Here is a 23241-nt window from a genome sequence, read left to right as displayed (position 1 = left end):
TGCTTTTTTTTTTTTTCTTTCAGCGAGGCGGAACCGTAAGTTACATTGACATACCAGAGTAGTTATAGACTGAAAACGCTGAAACACAACAGCATCAAAATGTGCTTAAACTCTCCTCCGGGAATCTTGTAAGTGAAAGAAAACTCGGGGTATAAAGCATTGCAGACATACCTACCGTCTTCCCACTCCCAAAATTCTAAGTCATCCCGTTCAACTTCAAACAAATCAAATTCCGTAAGTAGTACGTGCGCAAGTCATGCCACGCCATCAAAATGTCACCATCGTTGAAAACTTTTATAGGATTTTAAATAGTCCAATATTCATCATGGTCAACGAAAAAGTCGGAGATTTTCGTTAGAACAAATTCCTTTATCCAGGATTTCTCGTCTCCATAGTCCTTCATCGACCAGATAACGATTTCATCCACAGGCGTACTGTCGCATACACACAGGCAATCCTTCAAAACCACTAGGCTCACGAGAACTATAGAAAATCTTAACCACCTTATACTGGGCAGTCATTTTGCTCACCCCAAATCCATAAGCTACACTTGCAGAAAAGTAACAGTAGAAAATGCCATCTTGTGGAAGATCAATGTACTCACGGGTTATTGGATTGCATACGTAAAGAGAGTCAAAATGAAGTTCAGTGTTATGGTTTTTTTTAGGAATAAAAACAAACCATTGGATGAACCCTTCAGCTCGGATTGCTCGAATCCCGTGGAATCGAATTTGATGATTTGATTGTAGTGAAGATCGTGGCTTTCGAGATCGAGTTCATCTCGAATTCAAAAAAATTGTGATTTTTGAAGTCCGAATCGTAGCCGATAAATGAACAGTCCGGGACGGATTTGTATATTTCCGGTCTCGTTCTCACTCAATTAAGGGTGTATACGTCATTTTACTTTCAGAGTTACTTAGTGTTCTCAAATTAACAAAATTATCTTCCCAAATTAATGAAATTCGCATCCAAATTAGACAAAATTTGTTCTTTTCTCTCCATAATCATTGTAAATTTGTAATGTAGGGTGAAAAAATGTTAAATGACATTTAAATCCTTAAAAGATGAAATTACTCTTCCAGTTTACTCAAATCCGAAAGAGGTAAACCGGAAATACACATTTGGGGCATAATGCACCGAGTTGTATATTTCGAAGGAGGACAGTCTCGTTTTTGTATTTTGAGGGTGGAAAGTGCAAAAAATGCATTCTTTTAGGGGGTGAAGTGCAATTTGCCCTAAATTTAATATAAAAAGTATTAATATTCAAATTTTATACCGTTAGCCTATCATCTGGTTCTTTCATGTCTAAGTGCCCAAACCCCTCAATTCCAGAAAACTTGAACCTCGCAATACGTTTCTTGTCGCAGCAATTCCGCCACCACCGCAACAATTTCAGGGGCAAGAATTCTCCGCCGCCGGATCTGTTCAAACTGCGGCAAATTCACTCTCTCCTCGTCGTCTCTGGATTTTCCGGCCACTCTCCATTCCTCACAAGACTACTCCTTCACTGTGTGTCGCTTCCTTCCTTTCCTTCCGCCTACGCTTCCACCATTTTCAGCCGAATCCACCGCCCCAATGTCTTCACCTACAACGCCCTCATCGGGGGTTTCAGTTTCGACCCGGAAAAAGCCGCTTTCTTCTACGTCAAGATGCGCCAAGATGGCGTCTTTCCCAACATGCACACATTTCCTTTACTGCTCAAGTCCAAAACCCAGATACCCTTTCAGATATTTGCGCAGTCGATCAAGTTCGGGTTCGGTTCCGATCGATTCGTGCTAAACTCTTTGTTATCGGTTTGTGCCAATTGTGGGCTGATCGAGTATGCTCGCCAAGTGTTCGATGAAATGACGCACAGAGACGTCGTTGCCTATACTGCGTTAATGGACGGGTATGTGAGAAATGCTCGTGCTTCGCAAGCTCTGGACCTCTTTCTAGAGATGAAAGTAAATGGGGTGGGGGCGGATGGGGGTGCTGTTGTCACCGCTCTTTGTGCTGCCGGAACCTTGGGCTGCGTTTGGCTTGGAAAGTGGATACACGGGTTCTTTATCGAAACGGGTAGGGTCGTCCGAGATGTTTATGTAGGCAGTGCTCTCATTGACATGTATTCCAAATGCAATTGTAATGAAGATGCACTCAAAGTTTTTCGAAATATGCCTTACAGAAATGTCGTTTCTTGGAGTGCTTTACTATCTGGTTACGTGCAGCGCGATAGGTTTAAGGAAGCACTGCTTCTTTTCCAAGAAATGCTAGTTGAAAAAATCGAGCCAAGTGAAGCTACACTAGTAAGTGTCCTCACATCATGCGCTCACCTCGGCTCGTTGGATCAAGGCATGTGGGTCGATAAGTACATATACACACATAAAATAGAATTAAATTCACCACTCGGGACAGCTTTAATCGACATGTACGCCAAGTGTGGTTGCATTAAAGAAGCATTCTGCGTCTTCGAAAGTATGAATTCTGTGGATGTCTACCCATGGACAGCCTTAATCTTCGGACTAGCAATAAACGGACATGCTATAACCTGTCTAAATCTTTTCTCTCAGATGTTAAGCAGTGGAGTCAAACCGAATGGAGTCACTTTTATAGCCGTTTTAAGCGCTTGTTCACACGGGGGTCTTGTAAACGAGGGGAAGGAAATATTCAAACTAATGGGAAGTGTTTACGGTGTGATACCGACCGTTGATCACTACGGTTGTATGGTGGATATTCTTGGTAGGGCGGGGAGGTTGAGAGAGGCGGCGGAGTTGATCGGGGAGATGCCGATGGAAGCTAGTGGCGGCGTGTGGGGTGCTTTGTTCGGTGGTTGTGTGAATTATGGGGATTTGGAGATGGGGGAGATTGTGGGGAAGAGGTTGATCGAGATGGAGCCGAGGAGGAGTGGGGGGTATGTGGTTTTGGCGAACTTGTACTCGAGATTTGGGGATTGGGAAAAGGCGGCTAATGTGAGGAAGAAGATGAGTGGAGTTGGAGTGGAGAAGGTGAAGGGGTGTAGCTGGATTGAATCGAACGGTGTGATACGTGAGTTTGTTGCGTTCGAGAAATCGGATGCGGCTTCGGAAAGTGTGTATGGAGTCTTGGATAGTCTTACTGCTCAGATGCAGCAGAAGCTTCTTTTTGTTGTGGAAGAAGACAATTTCTTGGAAGTTTAGAGCTATTGATATATGAGTACTTTGGATGGGTATTTTGGTCAAGCATAAAAGATACTTCTTTGAAAGTTTGCTTACATAAAAGAAGGTGATGATGGGCGTTTGACTTTGACCACATGATTGTAAATTGTTTAGGCCCTTCTTTGATTAGTAAGATAACTCATGATTAATTAAATGATTAGGTTTTGGTTGATGTTTGGTTAATGCTATAACTTTGTGGATTTTCTTTAACATAATTCAAATCTAATTTTATTCTTTGAATAAAAATCTAGTAAAAATAAATGCAGCTATGAAAAGGTTTGAAGCATAAACAGATCTGTACTATCATCAGTGTCTCTTCTACATTCTTACTATAAAATAAGACAAAGTAGCCCTTTAACTTACTGGTCAATCCTAGGGGTGTAAACGAGCCGAGCTCGAGCCGAGCTCGCCTCTTTTGGCTGGCTCGAGCTCGAGCTCGAGTATATTTTGTCGAGCTCGAGCTCGAGCTCGAGCTCGCGAGCTCCTCTTTTTTTGGCTCGAGCTCGAGCTCGTGTCAGTTGTGTCGAGCTCGAGCCCATTGTCTTTTTTTTTTTTTTTTTTTTAAATATTTTTTTAATTATTATTTTATTATTAAAAATTATTTAAAAAAATAAAAAATAAAAACTAAATTGTAATTATATATATTTTTAATATTTGTATTTATTTCTATAATATTTTACATTATTATACATTATTTAAATAAAAATAACATATAAAAAATAAAAAAAATAATAATAAATCCGGCTCGCGAGCCGGCTCGCGAGCTCATGAACAACTGAAAACCGGCTCGAGCTCGGCTCATCAGAAAGCTCGAGCTCGCGAGCTCGAGCTCGAGCTCGAAAATCTCGAGTTCGAGTTCGAGCTTTTTACGAGCCGGCTCTTCGAGCTCACGAGTCGGCTCGGCGAGCCGGATTTAAATAAGAGCCGGCTCGGCGAGTTCGAGTCCTCAAATCTTTAACATCATTAGTTTATGTAGCATAGTTATCTTTTTACCGCTACATTTATATGATATAAATATGCATTTTTTCGATTTTATTACTTGACCAATTTTTTTAACTTAACTACTTAGTACTCTAGTGGATCGACAAGTGGTTCTAGAAAAAATGTGTTATGTAGTGTTTGGGCATAAGAGACGAAGTGCGTGAATTTTGTGAATTGAAGCATTTTTAATCGAGAATTTTTGGGATCAAATAAAATTTATAAAATTTCAAAAAGTTCAAAAGAATTTAAAAATATTATCTAGAATAAAACAAATTCATCATTCTTTTGGGCGAAATTTTTAGTCTAAGAACAAAATTGCCAAATTTTATAAATTTAAAAGGAAATTATAAATAATTTTCAGAATATAATTCTTTTTCAGAAAATTTAGGTAAATTGTTAGGTTTGTGGAAACAAAACTAGAGAAGAAATATGAAGAAGAAGAAGAAAATGGGAATAAATTAAGTACAAGAGAAAAAGAAAGAGACACCCATTTTATATACAACTAGAGGGATATTTTCATTCGAAATAGTCCATCATCTAGTGCAATAATCGATCAACTTTGAAAATGTACGAATTCTCTAACGTGACTTGACGCGAGAGGTGGATACGCGACACTAGTGATACTAGAAAGTTAAAAACTAGAACTGTTGAAGGGCAAAACTGGTATTTTGACACACAGCAAAAAATAACAATGGGCCAGGCCCATCTGCTCCAACAACGAATCACTCGAAGGAAATTTTCTGTTATCTGAATTTCTTATCTTCATTTCAAGTCAATACACAACCGAAACAAAAACAGCTCAGAACATCCTCCGCCACCAAACGCCGCCGCCGTCGCCGTCGATACAAAGTTGTTTCCTGAATGGCGGCTGCTGCAATTACTGGTGTAGGATTGTCGTGTCCGTCAAAATTGAGTCAAACTGCCGCCGGTCGCCGCCAAAAGCGGTGCGCTTCAGTCGTCCGGATGACTTTGCTCGATGAGAAGAAGAAAACGTACACACTCACGAAATCGGAAGAGGCTTTTGCCGCCGCCAAGGTATTGTGGTGATTATTTCATTAACAGATCGACAAAAAATATATTTCGTGTTCTCCAACCTTACGCAGTAAACCCTTGGAAGTGCATTTCGTTGCTCTTTTGCTTGTTTTCGATTCAGTAGATTTTTTTATTGAAATTGCCTCTGGCAGTTAAGTTGTGTAAGTATAATTGTTGAAATTTGAAGATGTTTCATTCCGATTACTGCGAGGGTGGGAATTGCAGCTCACATGGTGCAATATTGGGATAGGGGTTTTGATCAGTGGATGTGTTGTATTTTCTTATTGTAGTTTGTTATTGGATGATATAGGTGGTGAGATCATAGTTGAAAATGCAGGAAATGCAGATGTTTTGTAGGTGAACAACAGGCTAATTTGTGATTTCAGTGCATTTAATTATAAATAATTGCGATTTGGCTAATTCGTCTCACTCAATTTAGGTGCGATTTGTAGCATCGTCTTGTTGATTAGCTTTTTGTTATTTCTTCTGAAAGATGTCTTCTACTTGTCTATTGAGTTATTTGTTATATCTCTCTTATTGCCTTTGAAATTAATGTGATAGAAAAGTTGTACATATACTGAAATCAAAATGTGTTCTGCTTTTGTTTATAGGAACTGATGCCCGGAGGTGTAAATTCTCCGGTACGTGCTTTCAAGTCAGTTGGTGGTCAGCCTATTTTGGTTGATTCTGTGAAGGGCTCTCACATGTGGGATATTGATGGTAACGAGTACATTGACTATGTCGGATCATGGGGGCCAGCCATTATTGGCCATGCAGATGATGAGGTGTCCTTTACTTGCCTTTCGTATTCCTTTTCAAGAACCTTTTGAAAGCATCCGTTATAAAAAAAACATTTCTAAACAAAAATCAGTCTTGTCAAATCTGCAGGTACTTGCTGCCTTGTCAGAAACAATGAAGAAAGGAACCAGCTTCGGTGCACCTTGCCTCCTCGAAAACGTCTTGGCAGAAATGGTGATCTCCGCTGTTCCAAGTATCGAAATGGTTCGTTTCGTAAACTCAGGCACAGAAGCATGCATGGGTGTACTTCGATTAGCTCGTGCATACACAGGGCGCGAAAAAATCATCAAATTCGAAGGATGCTACCATGGCCATGCAGATGCATTCTTAGTCAAGGCGGGAAGTGGTGTTGCCACCCTCGGCCTCCCAGATTCCCCCGGAGTTCCCAAATCAGCCACCTCCAACACGCTGACATCACCTTACAACGATATCGCAACAGTCGAAAGCCTCTTCGAAGCGAACAAGGGAGAAATTTGTGCAGTCATACTCGAAGCAGTTGTAGGAAACGCTGGCTTCATCACACCAAAACCCGAATTTCTCAACGCACTGCGAAAAATCACCAAAGAACACGGGGCTCTTTTAATTTTCGATGAAGTTATGACAGGGTTCCGTCTCTCTTATGGTGGTGCTCAAGAGTACTTTAACATAACCCCCGATCTGACGACACTAGGAAAAATCATCGGCGGCGGTCTGCCGGTTGGTGCGTATGGAGGGAGGAGAGAGATTATGGAGATGGTTGCTCCGTCAGGGCCCATGTACCAGGCGGGGACACTGAGCGGAAACCCGTTGGCAATGACAGCTGGCATCCACACGCTGAAGAGGCTGCAACAGCCTGGCACTTACGAGTACTTGAACAAGATCACAGGTGAGCTTATCGAAGGACTTGTGGGGGCTGCAAAGAAAGCCGGACATGAATTCTCCGGTGGGTATATAAATGGTATGTTTGGTTTCTTTTTCACCGATGGACCGGTTTACAACTTCGAGGATGCGAAGAAGAGCGATACTGCGAAATTTGCGAGGTTTTACAGAGGTATGCTTGAGGAAGGTGTCTATTTGGCGCCTTCTCAGTTCGAGGCTGGTTTTACGAGCTTGGCGCATACTGATGAGGACATTCGAAAGACTATAGCTGCAGCTGAGAGGGTTTTCAAGACGCTTTAAATTATCCTTTTCCCGACGTTGTTCTTTTCACGGAATTTGTTGGTAACTTCCTTTTTAATTTTGTAGCCTACGTATTTTTAGAGGATTTTGTTGTATTGAGAGTAGTTCAGTTGTAACATGTTGGAATAATTATTTCACTATTTATGGTCTTGGTGTGGAGTTTTCAGTTTGTTTGGCTTATGTAATAATAGAGTCTGATTCAAGGCTGCGCTCTGATTGAAGAATGTTCGAAATACAACTAAAAATGAGCTATGGATTTGAAATTCTTCGTCATATGACTCGGTCGAAACGAAGTCGATTCATTTGTTATTATGGATTTGAAATATCTTCTTCAAATTCTCCCATCATAATGCATGTTTTGCTGAAAATCCAAACAGCCGAAAGGAGAAGGAAAATTTTTTTTTTTTCGCGCCCGAATGATTTTTTTAACAGTTACATGTCGTTCTCGTTCATAATCATATTATATGTATGAATCGATCTATTAACTTCACATTGATTTTACATTTTTTTCCACTGTAATGAAAAAGGGTTTAATTTAAATGCATGAAAGATAAGAGAGCACGAATTATATTATCTTGGACCTCGTTTGGTCGTCAAGATAAGATTATAAAAGATACAATTACGTAATCTTGTGAGAGCTCAAGATTAGAGCTAATTTTTTTCCTAATTGCACGTCGACCAGAAAAGTTTTTGGACCGACCAAACATTAAACAAGGTTAAATTATTTAATTAATCATGACTAATTTTACCATCCAAACCAAACCTTGATAGATATATCAAAGGATAATATGTTTTGTTTTCCCCTCTCTAATTAACTATATACCAGAAATATGTAATGTCAAAAAGTTCCTTGTACATCACACTACCAAAACTGCATCAGCTGACAATCCTTTGACATCACGAAATTCAGACAGTTTCCACTCCGCGAACAGTGAACAACGGCCCATCATTTGCATTAAGCAGGCTCCAATACGAACCTCCACTATCCACAAAACCACTATGCCATTTGATTCTGTAAGAGCCAATTGGAAAAGAAGAAACATCGAGCAAGCACGAAGTGAAACCTTGACCACGGTCATTATGTTCGAAACACACATATTCATTTACCACCGAACAAGAATCATTGGCCCGAGCTCTACAATGCAATCCATGGGCCTCCGTAGGGCCGACGACATATCTCAACAGCTTTTCGTTCAACTCCATCATATCATCGATTTTAGTCGATTGTGCTTCTTGCCCTTTACACTGTCTAATTACAGTTGATGACTGAGAATGTTGTACCGTACAATCAAGAATGCAGTACACTTTTTTCAGAGGACCTGGCATGCCAGCTGGCATGTTTTTTAATTGAAGACACAAATTGAGAGAGAGATGGGACCCTGGTGAAATGGACAGTCCGTGTACGAGTTGACCATCTTCGTTCGTCACAAATAGCTCAGAGGAGAGAGAAGGCCTGAAGGTGTATTTGACTGTCAGTATTCAAAATAATCATAGTACACACAGTATATGAGAACGGAGACTAAATTGAATGTTTAAAGCATGAACGACAACCTCGAAAAGTTGAAGGCATGGTTTTTCTAGTCTCCATAATCAATTAAAAAAAATATTTGTTATTCATTTTACCTTACTCGAAAGAAGTGATGAGGAGTGCGGAAAGGAATCAACATCACTTTTGAGATAACGTTCAACAGCAGTAGCGGACCACGATTTAGAATTTGAGATCCTGCATCGCCATCTTGATGTAACCTGGTTGCCTCATTTTGCAAGCTAAAAATCTCTCCAACAGAATACGTACAAAGCTTGTGCAAGACTATTGCCTCATGAGAAGCATAGGAACCTTCATTTCGAAATCTCGGCGAAAAACAGCCCTTGTAGTTGGGGATGGACTTCAGAAGAAGTAGGAGATTTTTCCTAGTTTCGCAGTCTATAGGCCTCACTCGCCCGACTAAATCTTCTATAAGCAAGGCATGTAAAGGCCCGTCTGAATTTCCAAATTTTCTATAATTTTCTAAGGAATGCAAGTTTGGAACTGGAAAACCAAAACCAGCAGTAAAAGCCATAAGTGAGCAACTCAATGCAAGTGCTGAAACATTCATCCCACTTTGTCGGTCCATTCCCATAGAAGATGCTGAGAGTAGATCCATTTCTCGAGCTAATTTCATCATCCGGCATGAGACTTCCATAGAAGAGAAAATTAAGGGATCGAGTGTCTGCAAAGAAGTGTGTCGAAGCAGAATACCTCCCTCTGGTTGTCCGCCAGACCCAGTGCCATCTTGAATAAATAAAATTTTATCCAGTAACTTCAACATGTCAACAACAGTACTCAAAACCTTAGCCCTGAAGGTCAAAAACCATCTTTGGAAGCTGAACGTATGGCCCATATCAAAGGCTGCAAGAATCTCGTCCTGAAGTGTATTGGAAGCTCTGAGAAGATTCTTGATGTAATTGCAATAGTTGGTCCTGAAGGCTGAAGTGCATCCCCTTTCACCTATATTACTTTCAGAAGGGACAATAGACATGCCTTCATCGGATAAAAGAAACAACTGAATCTGCTCCTCGGAGTTTGAGAACATAGCCAAAGATTTTACCCAGAAAGAGCAGGAATTAGATTGAACCACTGTAATAAGTTGTTTAAATATGAAAGCTGCTGTAGACCATGCCCCTTGACAGGCGGCAGTTTTTCCAGCCTTATAGGAGTACCAGTAACTGTTTCCTTCTAACATCTTCTTGGTGTAATCCAAAGTAAATTTATCAAGCTGGAGTATGGAATTAACAAAAGACAGACTCGTGTTTCTACTTGGTATTATCAATTCCTCTGCCGTATGCCGCATGCAGCTAAAGGTGGAAAGCAAGTGCAAGAAAAGAAAGTATCTAATGCCGGTGTAGCTACCAAAATAATTGCAGTTGCATACATTTTCTACTTGAAGTTTCAGTGCATCCAAAATTTGGCTGGTTTCAGCATCAACTTCTTCAAGGTTTAGCAAACAAGCAACCATAATTTTTGACACATAGAGCATGAGATTTGATAACAGCGGTTTACCATGGCTACCAAACTCTGCAGTCTCATGATTTGAGGAATCAGTTTTCTCTGTCTCCATTACTTTGTTCAGCATCTTCATCAGTCTATCTATAAATAAGCATATATTATTCAACATTAGGCATTGAAGGTACAAATGATTGTCAACCAGGTTAAATAAAATGTCGAGCAATCTTTTGACCTCAAGCTCTACAGCACTATCCGCCTGATAAATATCTACTTTTGGTGTAACCAGCGAAAGGATTTGATCTAAAACAAAAGAGATGACCTGTAACGCCAGGGTCCGACCCGTTCCACCTGATGCCATATCTAATCTTCCCAAAATCTTTGCAGAAATATCTGCTAGAACACTAACAGCTAAAAGTCTGGTTGACGGTGTAGATGATTGCAGAATATTTTTTACAACTGCCGATAGCTTGATAAAAAGCTCAGGAATCTCCATGCAAGGAATGATTGATAACTTGAATAGAAGGATCTGCAAAATGCCATAATGTGAGAAAATCTATGAAAAACAACGAGGTCGTAATTCAGTAATGCAAGCATGGAAGCACCTCATTCAAGATTCGCAAAGCTTCAAGATGCAGTGTTGGCTGAAGTTGAGATCTGTACAGTATGCCAAATAACTTGTCCATTGTGCCTGTAGTTGAAGGAAAATTACAATCTCCTCTTGATAATATGAAGCGGTGGCATCTTAATGATGTGGCTTGCACGTGCACAGATCTCTCATCACTTTGAAAAAATGTAAGCATTTCTATCTACACCCAAAAGTAAGAAAGTAAATGCGAAAATCAAGCAAAAATATATTGCAATGAAACAAGCAAAAAAGAAGAAGTTATATCTGTACCATAAGTCAGTATAGTCTACAGCAAATTTATCTCAAGGGGTAGCTAGATTTCAACTTTCTACATCTGACAAATTCTAGTTTTTCGCATTTCCAAGACTCCAACCATGACAATCATAATTGTGATCTGTTAGTAGTTTATTAAACAATGACATTAATTGAAGGAAGGATAATACAATCAAGTTTACAAAATCCTGCCAAGATATGAATCTCCACTATTTTCAGTATCCAAAAAAAACTTATTACTCCAGCATATATCTTCAAACATAATTATATTTCTTTACTTTTACTTAATCTGGGATGTCAATGTGTTGTCCTTTCCTTACTTAAACTTGAGGTTTCATCTCTCAGGTGTGAGGGAGTAACTTGCCTAATTTTGCCATCTAGGTATCATAAGTTATAAAAGCAAACAATGGTTTTAAATCAGCAAGATCAATAAGGTAAATAGGCACCTGACTAGGGATTAGAAGCATCCACCTAGAAGCAATTCTGGAAAGTGATATCAGCATCACAGCTGAGAAGTCATCTTCTGAAGAATCCATTAGAAGCTTTAAACCTGTCTATAACAAGTATAATCAAAGAATTGCAACATAGCATATAGAACAATGTGAACATAATTCAATCATCATATTGTTGCATCTTGCGCAAGGCACTTTATTTACAATAATTGTTAAGAAAATGAAATTTAATGGCTCCATGTTAGATTCCATATTTCTCTCGTATAATAACTTTTCTATTTTAAAAGACTAGCTTAATGGCCTCATTATGCTGTAATTCCTTGTGAGAAAGTTTCATGTCATGGCATATGGAGAAGGACTGCCTACTCTAGCCTTTTGTATTTATAGAGATGTGGAAAGATGTTGAACCTTATGTGCCTTATCTGCAAGCGAAAATGGACGCCACATTTTGGCAAATGCTCTCCCTCCAGCTAACTTTACGGCCTTTGTAATATCCCGTGATAAAACCATTGTCTTAAGCATCTCTAAGAAAACATTGGCAAAATCTTCTGACAGTTCAGACAAGCATCCTGCAGCAAACAAAGCAGCCTTTACCTGCGAACAGTTACAGAAGATTAGACAAAAAAAAAGTGAGAGCTAAATGGGATCAAATTTTGGTCAAGTTACTAATCAGTACGTGCAGAGCACAAACAGTTTTGTTCCATTTATTTCTTTTCATGTTACTTTTCTTATATTTTTTTCTTTTTCCTTACTTTTCAGGTTATCTTCTTCATGTTTATCTGATAACGCGCAAAAGCTCATGCACTCCTGTTCATATTTTTTATTTATTTATCTGCAAATACCAAAAAAAAATCAGATACTGGTTTTCACATGTCCTTTTTTTCAGTTTTTATTATATTTATTTCTTTTCATGTTACTTTTCTTATATTTTTTTCTTTTTTCCTTCCATTTTCAGGTTATCGTCTTCCTGTTTATCTGATCACCAGCAAAAGCTCATGCACTCCTGCTTAGACACACAATCACACGGTAAAGTATTCACAAAGCAAACACAGACATATTTGGACAACATGTATGAAATTAACTGACATATGTCTTCACATATTGCAGGACGAACCCTCAAACATGATCAGATTAAAGCAACATAGTTCAAGCATTATATTTCTAATAGTAATCATTTCTATTGTTCTTGACTTCTTGTATCGAAACATATCTGGACAATATGTATGAAATTACTTCTTATTTACTATCTACTTAAACTTTTCAGACACTAGCTATCATAATTTGGATCTGATTTGTCGATATATGTCATGCATGTAATGATTATATATCTAATACTTTGCCCATACATCTCTATATATGCATGGGATGAGCGAAAAAGTTTTTCTTTCTCTCAAACTATTTCCTTTTCTAAAATATGTCCTTGTTTATATATTCCAGAAAGTAAACTTAAGCAAAACTATCTAAAAATAACAAATAAATAACAGTTTTTCTTTTAATACATGAAATGGACAAAACAGGAAGTATACGCTGCATCCAGAGTTCACTGATTATATATTTAAATTCTTTAAGAAAGAACTGGTGTTTCATAACCTTACCTCAAGAACATCACTAGACACCAAACTTGACAGCACGATGTAACGTATATCTGCACAATCATTCGCGAAAGAAGCCCAGCAACCAAACAGCAACAAAGCCAGTGCTCTTTCTTCAACATCCCCTTTATCAAACACTTCCTTCACTCTGCTCAACAATTCCAAGTAATTCTCCAATTTAACCTTTTTAAAAATACCTCCCCCATCTCTTCTCATCCTCCTCTTCATTCTCAAGAAAAGCTTAACAACGCCACTCTTAATCTGCTTATCCCCTACCCTAAATGCATCCGCCAGACGCAAAAAAATCGCATTAAGGAACAGCTTATCCTCACCCTTGATTAAGCCGAACATTCTGTACTCCACAAACGTTAGCTCTGAGCCGGTGTTCCACCACTCGAGCTGCCTGCCGATTTCTTCAAGGGCTGCAATAGATTTACCTGACCAACAATCACAGCAACTAATATATCAAATATACATATACAGCATACAGAAAAATGATCAAAAAAAATAAAATAAAAATCAAGTGAAGTGTTATTTGTGTAGAATCACCTGGTTTTCGGGATCGGAGGTTTTTCTCAAGCTGAATACTCCAATCCATGGAGCAAGCTGCCGGAATTTTCTCCATTACTGCCACACAGCCCTAATTCTGAGAAACAGATTACTAGCAGTAAACAGCCAATCGTTACAATTGCTAACCGACAGCAAAAACGCCCAAACCCTTGTTATACAGGTCCAAAGAGCGAACAATCAAAAACCTCGTCTTGTCCCAAATTGACCGGCGACCTCGAAATTGGCGGCTCAGTCGCCGGATTATGGGCAATTGGCGACTTCAATTGGGAATTGGTTCTTCTTGGCATCGATTGTTGCGGCGTGCTGCGTAGAACGTGACGGCGTCGTTTCGTTAATGCTCGAGAATTGACGGCGTTACTTGGAACGTAGTAGTAGTAGCAGTAGAAACTTGTGTGTGACGGCGGAGTTCGGAAATAAACACCGTTTCCCTCCTGCAACTTCCTATGTACATTGATTGCTCTTTCAAATTTTATTCCCATCCTTTTATATATAATTAACTAATTATTTATTTACCAAATAAATAAATTATTTAATAATATTAACTTTATAAAATGTTATTATCTAGTAAAATTAATAGATACCTCAGCATGGTTAGAAATCGAACAAATTGAATTTGAATAAACAACCATTTTGAAATTTAAAAATGTTTTTTTTTTGGGAAGTAAAAAAATCAATTCCGATTCGAAAAAAATCAAAAATTAAAAGGTCACACTGTTTTTTGAATTCGTAGAATTTTGAAAATTGTTTTACTTAATATTTTCGAAACAATTTCCAAAATTTACAGTGTATTTCACCCGGTGTAGCATAGTATTTATACGTATAATTACGAAATCTTTTACATAAATAAATTTAAATTATATTATAAATATGTAATAATTAATACTATAAATATAATTTTTTGAAAAAGAAATGAGATCTAAAGAATAGTTTGGAAACTAAAATCAAATCTAAAAACAAGAATAGTAATTTTACATCAATATTTTTTTCATCCCAACAATCCAAAAGAATTAGAAATCCAAATGTAGAAAATCAAAATAAAAAATTAATTACACTTATAAACATAAATTATTCAAATTCAAACTTTACAAAGTTGTTCTTCTCTTGCAATGCTATTGCAGAAGATAGAGCAGCAGGCACGTCTTCAATGTTCATTTCAATGCTACGATCCGAATGCAGTACACAACGCCTCTGTTCCCAGCTTTGCTATTGTATCCAAGAATTGGTGGCATACATTTCCGCCCTATAAAATTCTGCAAAAAAAAAAAATATGAGATGCGTGATTTAAATATGTAACAAGAGACGTGTATACATTTACTGCACGTTTTACACACATCCATCCACATGTATATGTGTGTGATTGAGTGCAAATTATTTATGGTGAAATGCTATATTATTAAGGACATGCGTACCAAAATGTTTCGTGGTAATGGCCTACTTGTATATCCACTCGTTTGCACGACCCCCGGACTCGTCCATATCTATAAAGATGCTCACTGCCTGCAACAGCAAGCATGCAAAATGTATACTTTAACCCAAGAATGGAGCAATCTGAAAAATTCGGCTTGAATCGCAGTGCCTCAAAACATTTATTTTAGCAATCTTGGAAAGGATTTAAATATTAGCAACATATAATACTATGTATGTATTCCTAGTGTGCTAAAAGTCAATTAGGGCGCCTTGGGCTGGTTTACCTTTCCAATCCGAGGCCGTTCTTTCGACTTCTCAAGAGTGCTTCGGACATGCGAGACAGCTCCCCAACATCTTAAATTAGTTGCCACGTCATCGAGCCTCAAAATGTACTCTTCTTCGGTCAGTGGAAATGATCTCTAAGACAGCGCAAGCAAAACTTAGCTGAGATTGAGACGGCATGGAAATCAAAGTAGAATTATTTGATCCACCCAGTCACACCTTATACAGTAGTGATCGTCAGATTTTTGTTAATATCGAGGTGAATTATGCAGTAAGAATATATATTTGGTCAAAAACAGTGATGAATCGTTGAACTTCAGAATGCATAAACATCTCACAGAGTGTGACCTTGTGCGATTTTTTTTACTACGATCAATAATCATAACGTAATGTAATATTGACCAATGTAGAAAAGGAGTCACCTGCTCCATGTACTTCCACATGACATTCATAGCAAGGAGATTTCTGCCCATGAACTCCTGCATTACCAATTAGAAACTTGACTTATTATTTCGCAATAGCTAATAGAGTTTAGACTCTTAAATATTATATAAAACACACTTAAAAAAACGAAAAAACTGTTAACATAACTTGTAGTGCTGCAGCTTCTCATTTATATAGAACTGTTAAAATCGTCAATCAATACTAGTAAGATTTAACTTTTACACGATCTCTCAACTGTCAACACATATTTCAAATGTTTTAAAACTACAAAAGAGGGTAATTTGTATCCAAATTCGGTCAACACGTTAACAATATACTGTGTAAGGTCGTAAACTTTGTTCTGAAGTTCATTTGTTTCAATAGTTGATATTTGCATCAACTGAACATGCAAGCTTGGCAGTTGGCAGCATGGAGTAATGCTGTGCTAGAGGAAATTTAGCTTCCAATCGATACAATAATCATCAGGAAGGATTTGTTGTGTGAGTGTTCGAATCATAGCGTTACCAACTACGGACATAATATCTTACGGAAAGGGAAAAGAGAAACAGTGCACCTTCTTGATCAATTGAACATCATACGACCTCCCATATTTATTCCGTATAAGAGTTGCGAGATCTATCCCACTGAATCTGGAGTCATCCACCCCAACAATTTTTTCAAGATTTTCTCTTAGTTTGTCACTGTTAACCTGAAAATCCCGGAAATTAGCATGCAAAATAAAAGTGCCAAAGAAAATAAATCACGGTCAAGCACGAGGTGTAATAAACGTTAGACGACAATGAGGTAAAATTCCGAACTCCGAATACAAAAAAAATAAAAATCAAAATCACAATTCGTAGAGAAATACAGAAGACAAATGTATGCATTTCTCCAGCCATGAGTGTATGTACAATTTAGAGCAAACCGTTACTGTTCAACAATTTCACTCATAACCAGCCAGAATCAAACTCTTAATTCGACATTGAACAACATTTCTTACTAAAATATAAGCAATTAAATATGATTCAACAAACCAATTCAAACAACACTAAATCAGGCGAAATACACTGAGAAGAGAAACGGAGAAACTCAACTCACACGTTTAATTCTATTCTCTTCAGAATCTTCCCGGTTCGAACCGTCCTCGTCAGATTCATCATCTCCTTCAACGCCATCGTCCAATTTACCAGATAGAACGGGCCACGAAACCCTAAATCGCCTCTGTCTGCGAGCGCTGCTGAAGCGGGCACGGATTTGGGGGTCCGAATTTGAGCACCCGAAACAGAGGATTCTGCAATCGGATCCCTTGAGAGTAGAAGTAATATTAAAACCGTCGCCAACCGCCGGCGGCAGAGACGGAGGGTGTCTCGCCAGAATACTCGTCATCGGCGGAAGAGTTGAATTGTTCGGAGGTGTTTGATGGATGCTTCAGTCAGTACATCAGCGGAGAATGTACAGAAGAGGAAGCAAAATCAGAATCTAACGGCGGAGACGGAATAAATGAGGACCTCAGAAATGGTAATGAAGCCATAATGTAGTCATCGTAATTTCAAAGTTATTTTCCATATAATAAAGTGTAAATTACACTTACACCTCTAATGTATACTAAAATAATTTTAAGGTCCCTGTATTATTGTTAATTACAACCACACTCTTAAAACAATAATCGGAGCCAAGATTTCATGTCATCGGGACTGATATACACTATATTTGTTTACCGCGGGGCCGTTAATGCTACCATATACGAAAATTTTATAAAATAATAAGGATTTAAGAAATGCTAGGAGAATCATGTCAGCCCCTAACTCTATGTTGTCTCCACCAATGTCTGAAACTAGTAGTCTGTTAGAACCATAACGGAATAACTTATCCAAAATATTATTTCATTATAGTTTCTAACAATGTTTTAGGGGTTATTGTAATTACCGATACTATAAGGACTTCAAATATATTTTAGCATACCTCGAGGGTGTAGGTGTAATTTTCCCTGAATAAAAGGTAAATTACGTTTAGCCCCTGAGGTCGGGTCAAATTACGAAAAAAATCTTTCATGTTTGGATAATTACAATCATCCATTGATTATGAATCTTCTTACACGTTCATCCTTGTGGTGTCAAATTTAGTGGAATCTTTAAGATTATGTGGAATATTCTCCAGCTTGTACCCGTTTTATCTCATTCGAGCTCCACATTTTGAAACAGGGTGTTCGTAAGATGTGTCTCTTGCCTTGTAAATGTTAGATTGTGGTGCATTAGAAACTGCATTTTTGCATAAACGAGTATTAACTATAAAATATTCCATGGAATTAAAAAGATTCTGTTGAATTTGGCATCATAAGGGTGGACGTGTAATACGATTCATAACTGATGGAATGATTGTAATTACCGAAACAATAGGAGATTTTTCTTAATTTGACCATACATCAGGAGTGGCCGTTAATTTACCCTATATATATTACGACTATCACCTTGAAATTAAATATACTTAGAAAAAAGAAAATATTTAAGAAATTATAATTAAACTACTAATAATTGAAATTTGGGGATATCCAAAATTATTTCTAAAAACAAAAAGAAATATAAATAACCCACAAAATATGTTGAATTATGGAATCAGCAAAATGAGTTTTTGGTCCTGTAAGTTTACTAATTTGGAATTCTAGTCCTGTAACTTATAAAATTTGAGAATTTTGGTCCAATGACCTGTTAAAAGTTATAATAGGTAATTCAATGAAAATGAACCAAAAATAAAATTCAAACAAATAAGAAAATCAAAATTTCTAAACTATTGAAATTGGAAATGTATTGTAAATATAAATGACATCCACAATCACAATTAGTATAAAAACTGAACACATATTTACGAATTAACCAAATAAATAATAAAATACATTCAAAGTTATATTAAATTAAAATATGTGATTCTTTGATTTACATCTTAGTATTAAAGTTATTAACAATGTGTTACTAAAAATAAAAACTTTCAGAAATCAGAAATCGAAACTTTCAGAATTCTAAATTAGATATATCATATATTATTCCATAATAAAAAATAGGGAAAATGAGGGATAACCCCCTCATTACACAAAATAATAGAGTCCAGGCCCATTTTAATATTTACTATTTGTAAAGAAATCTAAAATTAACATTATGAATTGTGAGACCCCCCTCACGTGTTTAATATTCCAATTTTGTCCTTTCTTCCCCCATTCCTCCTCTCTCTCTCCCCCCTCTCTTCTCAACCGTCACATTTTGACGTGTTGTTCTTTTATTATTTTTCTTCTCTCTCCTCTCTCCTCTCTTCTTTTTATTCTCTCTCTTCCACATTTTTCTCTCTTCTCTCTCCTCTCTCCTCTATTCTCTTTCTTCTCTCTCTTCCACATTTTCCTCTCTTCTCTCTCCTCTCTCCTCTCTCTTCTACAATTTCCTCTCTTCTCTCTCCTCTATCTTCGACAATTTAATATCTTCTCTCTCCTCTCTCCTCTCTCTCTCTTCTCTCTCTCTCCTTTCTCTTCCATCATTTTCTCTGTTCTTCGTCTGTTTCATTTTCTTTAATTTCTCTATTTCTTCTCATTACTTTATCTTTTCTTCTACATTTCATTTTTTTGCCGTTGAAATCAATCTATTTTCTACTTCTATGAAATTCATGTTTTCACCGGAGATGAGATTTTTATCATGAGTATTCAATTTTATAACACCATAGTATCTTAAATTGAAAATAATATAGTGAATTAATGGAAAAATTATAGATGACTACCAATTTTTTTATAGTTGACATCGGAACAATTATAGTTGACTATCTAATTTTTGTAGTTACCTCTAGCAACAATATAGTTAACTACCATTTTTTTATAGTTGACATCGTAAAATTTATAGTTGACTTTGGAAAAAATATAGTAAACTATCCGATTTTATAGTTGACTCTGAGTGTAGATTACTACAATATTTCATGTTTTTCGACAACAATGATCTCCTCTTTGTTGTGGACTCTTGATAAAACAAATTTCATAGGAAACAAATATTTATGACTCAACAAATAGTGCGACCATAGATCTGTAGATCTAAAAAACAAGCTTGTTTACAAACTTCATTTTTGAGTAATCAACCATGGAAGAATTCTGAACCGTCGCATATGGTCGTCGTGTACTGTTGCATACCATTGATGTAGGAGACTTTGATTTGTCTTTTGGAGTCGCTGAGAAGATGTCAAAAATAGAAATTATGTGGTAAATGTACATAGATTAGGTTAATATATGTCGAGGGGAGCAATGGGTGTTGAAGAAATTATCTGTCTTCTTCTTGCTACCTTTTTTCACCATTGTTGCTGACCTGTATTTTTGCAGATTTGTTTTGCTATTTTCTTGGTACAAATATAGCTAACTAGCGAAAATTGGGGAGATAATATATTGACGTATTTTTGCAGATTTGTTTTGCTATTTTCTTGGCACAAATATAGCTAACTAGCGAAAATTGGGGAGATAATATATTGACGTTAACATATGCAGTTTTAGGGAAAATAGTAGGGGGGGTCATTGCTATTAGAAATTATGGGGTAGTTCAGTAATTGTTAATTGTGAGGGGGTTTGACCCATTAAAAATAATGTAAGGTGGTTAGTCCTAATATTTTTCCTAACAAGGGGTTATATCTTATTAACCCTAAAAAATATTTGTAACAAAATCAGAGAAATTCAAACATTCCGTTCCAATTTTCATTATTATAGACTTTTCTACCGTTTTAAATAATAATAAATAAATAAAGTAAAGAGAAAAAAAAAATCAGAATTTGGTTGTTCAGTTGAGTGCCACCAAGGTTGCTCTAAGATAAGGTTATAAATTGACCCTTCTTCATCTCCTTCTCTCTCTCACACTCTGTGTGTGTGTAGTGTTTGTAGAGAGAGAGAGAGATGGCTGGAGCTAGGCAATGGAATATTCCATATTCAACATCAGGAAAGATCAACAAATTCATTTCCATACCCATTGTATCTTCTTCCAAGAGAAATGATCTCCCAATGGTAATTCATTACTGCTAATTACACACACATACAATTAATCTTCTTAATTAATCACTTTCTGCATTTGCATATTAATCATTCATATTTGATGGAATACAATCAATTATATTTATAATATATAGTTTATTTATTTTTATAATCGTGGTCGTACGTACGAAAGGTACCGAAAAAGAAGAGTAAACCGCGTCTGATCACTATATCGCCATCGGCCGACGGTAAATGGCACGGAAAATGGGACTGCGACTATATGTTCTCGTTGCAAGAATTGCATTTGCATGATTTGTGTGACGATATTCAACAAGACACCTACGTTTCCCTCAACCTCTCCGTCCAGAAGGTGAAATTCGATTATATTTTCGTTCGTTTGTTCGTCGTCGCTCGTAATATTCCTTTTTTAGAGAATTGCGTTACAAAAAAACTCGTTGATTTTTTCTTTTCTTTCTTCGAATTGTTGAAAATATATAATGGCGTAGCATGCTGGACTTGGGCTGTCAGTTGAAGGAAGGATTAAAACATGCTTCACCACAAAATGCTGCAATTGCTTCTCCCCCTATTTAAGAGAGGTACATTTTTAAATTACACTTATACCCCCTAAGATATGCTAAAATAACTTTAAGGTCCCTCTAGTATCGGTACAATCACCCGCCTGAAACATTGTTAGAAACCCTAACGGAATAATGCATTGGATAAGTTATTCTGTTAGGGTTCTAACGGGCTCTCGTAACATTTCCTAAGTTCTCATTATTTTAATTTATATAAGATTTATAAATGTTCGACTATGGTAGCATTAACAGTCCCGCGGGAATCAAATATAGTGCATATTGGTACCCAGGACATGAAATTTTGGCTCCGGTAATTGTTTCAGGGGTGTGATTGTAATTACTAATATCACAATGACATTAAAGTTATTTTAGTATACCTCAGGGGTGTAGGTGTAAATTACCCCAAATATTATAGTTGCTTGCACTTTATAATTTAATAATTATTTTGTAATATATTATTGCTATTAACTAATACTAGAGATTAATTAAGATTTTGGATATCCATTCATATATATATTATCAGATCAATACAACATTTAAAGTTTGGATTCTGCCATCAATAAGATCAACTAGAAGTCCACCGGACCAACTGCCGGATATCGGCGGTGATGACCCTTCGGTAAGTACCCAATCGGTTTTTTTTTTTTTTTTTTGTTTCGAAAATAAAAACCTCATCCCAAAAACATCCGTGTGGTAACGCATACTGAGATTGCGTGCATAGTGTTGTTAAAACTGGATCGAACGCCAGTCCGATCTAGTTTAGTGCAAAAACCCGGAAAAAGCACAAAATCGGGACAAATCCGGTTGAATCAATAAAAATCGGAACCGGTCATATTATAACGAACAAATAGATGAAAATTGTTACTCTTCTCCATTGTTTTAAGCATCATTGATAATATTCAATAAAAAAATTATGTTAAATTATTAATTACATGTGTTTTCATTTGTGTATGTTTATATAACAATTTAATTAAATATTTATCAATGATATTTTAATTAATTTGCAGGTTATATATGTAAAACCAGGATCCGATGCTGATCTGGATTCACTAATACAAGATACCATTCGATTGGCCACTTCAGTGATAGTAATTAATTAAGGACAACCTATTTTTTTTATATTTAATATCACATTCTAACATTATATTTTTTTTTACACAATAAATAAAATCCTTAAAATTGCGTCTCCTATTTGCAGGAGACCTGCTCGGAATCTTGCGAGAAGTCTGAACCTAAATTGCACCGTAAGTATTATCTTATATATAAAAGTAATAAACTTTATGACAACTTAAGAAATCTAATGGCACTTTTGTAAATTGGAGAAAAATACTAGTTACGGGTCACCCTAATAAGAAAAATATTTTGTGTAAATTAGTCGAACAATTATGATTTTATTTTTATTTATATAACTAATGGTCGACTAAAAGTGAATGTGTTGCCAGATTTAGGTGCAAGGAATACAGCCTCCGTCGAGAAAAGGTGGTCGAAACTTTTGGAGCTAAAGAAGAAACACGACTTTACGGAAACGTGAAACTCGAGACCAAAAAAAGTGGCATCGAGTCTTCTGCGAAATTGATTAAAAGAACAAATGTTGGAAACAGAAAAAAAGAAAATAGTTATTGTGAACTAGTCTAGATAACATGTATGGGAAAAATACAGTTTTGTCCTTCAAGATTGCACAAATTTCACATTTGGTCACCCACGTTTACAAAAAACACATTTAGTCCTTTTATGTTTTAAAAATTCAACATTTTTAGTTTATTTGGTCAGTTTCCCGTTAAAACAAACGGAATAAGCGTGTTACCATCATTGTCTTGACTAAAGGAGTAATGGTAAATTGACGGAAATGACCAAAAATGTTAAATTATTGGAACACGAGGGACCAAATACATTTTTTGTAAACATGGGGGACCAAATGTGAAATTGGTGCAAACTTGAG

General features: G+C 36.8%; 5 protein-coding genes and 1 pseudogene across 8 annotated transcripts in view; 3 read left to right on the top strand and 3 right to left on the bottom strand.

Moving 5' to 3' along the window:
- LOC105973849 (E3 ubiquitin-protein ligase, putative (DUF177)) overlaps positions 1–23061 on the top strand; it is a 51779-nt gene extending 28718 nt beyond the window's left edge. Inside the window, exons 2-8 of one of the 2 annotated variants that reach the window (XM_088818634.1) lie at positions 20654–20760; positions 20921–21097; positions 21234–21323; positions 21826–21921; positions 22310–22390; positions 22501–22546; positions 22745–23061. In XM_088818634.1, the coding sequence (XP_088674760.1) occupies positions 20654–20760; positions 20921–21097; positions 21234–21323; positions 21826–21921; positions 22310–22390; positions 22501–22546; positions 22745–22833 (686 nt within the window). In that variant the 3' untranslated portion in view covers positions 22834–23061. Of the gene's footprint in view, positions 1–20609; positions 20761–20920; positions 21098–21233; positions 21324–21825; positions 21922–22309; positions 22391–22500; positions 22547–22744 lie in introns of those variants that run through there. The other variant, XM_088818635.1, reaches the window with a different exon arrangement.
- Positions 244–776, bottom strand: LOC105973850 (uncharacterized; annotated as a pseudogene).
- Positions 1281–3342, top strand: LOC105959992 (Pentatricopeptide repeat (PPR) superfamily protein). Its single transcript, XM_012984155.2, has one exon. The coding sequence runs from the start codon at positions 1302–1304 to the stop codon at positions 3150–3152; it is 1851 nt and encodes a 616-aa protein (XP_012839609.2). The 5' UTR covers positions 1281–1301; the 3' UTR covers positions 3153–3342.
- On the top strand, positions 4768–7314 carry LOC105960030 (glutamate-1-semialdehyde 2,1-aminomutase, chloroplastic-like). Its single transcript, XM_012984199.2, has 3 exons — positions 4768–5186; positions 5795–5968; positions 6072–7314. The coding sequence occupies exons 1-3, from the start codon at positions 5013–5015 to the stop codon at positions 7137–7139; spliced, it is 1416 nt and encodes a 471-aa protein (XP_012839653.2). The 5' UTR covers positions 4768–5012; the 3' UTR covers positions 7140–7314.
- EMB1895 (ARM repeat superfamily protein) lies at positions 7883–14098 on the bottom strand. The gene is made up of 7 exons (XM_012984197.2): positions 13617–14098; positions 13071–13504; positions 11884–12069; positions 11470–11577; positions 10728–10931; positions 8763–10651; positions 7883–8592 (listed from the first exon to the last, which is right to left on the bottom strand). The coding sequence occupies exons 1-7, from the start codon at positions 13690–13692 to the stop codon at positions 8046–8048; spliced, it is 3444 nt and encodes a 1147-aa protein (XP_012839651.2). The 5' UTR covers positions 13693–14098; the 3' UTR covers positions 7883–8045.
- Positions 14565–17292, bottom strand: LOC105960028 (uncharacterized). 3 transcript variants are annotated; one of them, XR_016031375.1, is made up of 6 exons: positions 16848–17277; positions 16324–16458; positions 15749–15805; positions 15329–15488; positions 15047–15134; positions 14565–14887 (listed from the first exon to the last, which is right to left on the bottom strand). XR_016031375.1 is itself a non-coding variant. In XM_088818636.1 (6 exons), exons 1-5 carry the CDS (start codon positions 17133–17135, stop codon positions 15069–15071), a joined length of 681 nt encoding a protein of 226 aa, XP_088674762.1. In that variant the 5' UTR covers positions 17136–17292; the 3' UTR covers positions 14565–14887; positions 15047–15068. The 3 variants fall into 3 exon arrangements, 2 of the variants coding, with proteins under 2 accessions (XP_088674762.1, XP_088674763.1); XM_088818636.1 differs by having other exon boundaries at positions 15329–15463; positions 16848–17292; XM_088818637.1 differs by having other exon boundaries at positions 14753–14877; positions 15329–15463.
- Positions 23062–23241: the final 180 nt, after the last annotated feature.

The sequence above is a fragment of the Erythranthe guttata genome, chromosome 5, assembly GCF_056151865.1.
Source record: "Erythranthe guttata isolate IM_541 chromosome 5, IM_541, whole genome shotgun sequence".
In the NCBI taxonomy this organism is placed as follows: Eukaryota; Viridiplantae; Streptophyta; class Magnoliopsida; order Lamiales; family Phrymaceae; genus Erythranthe; species Erythranthe guttata.
The sequence above is the reverse complement of the archived record's forward strand: the minus strand, read 5'-3'. Positions and strand labels throughout refer to the sequence as shown.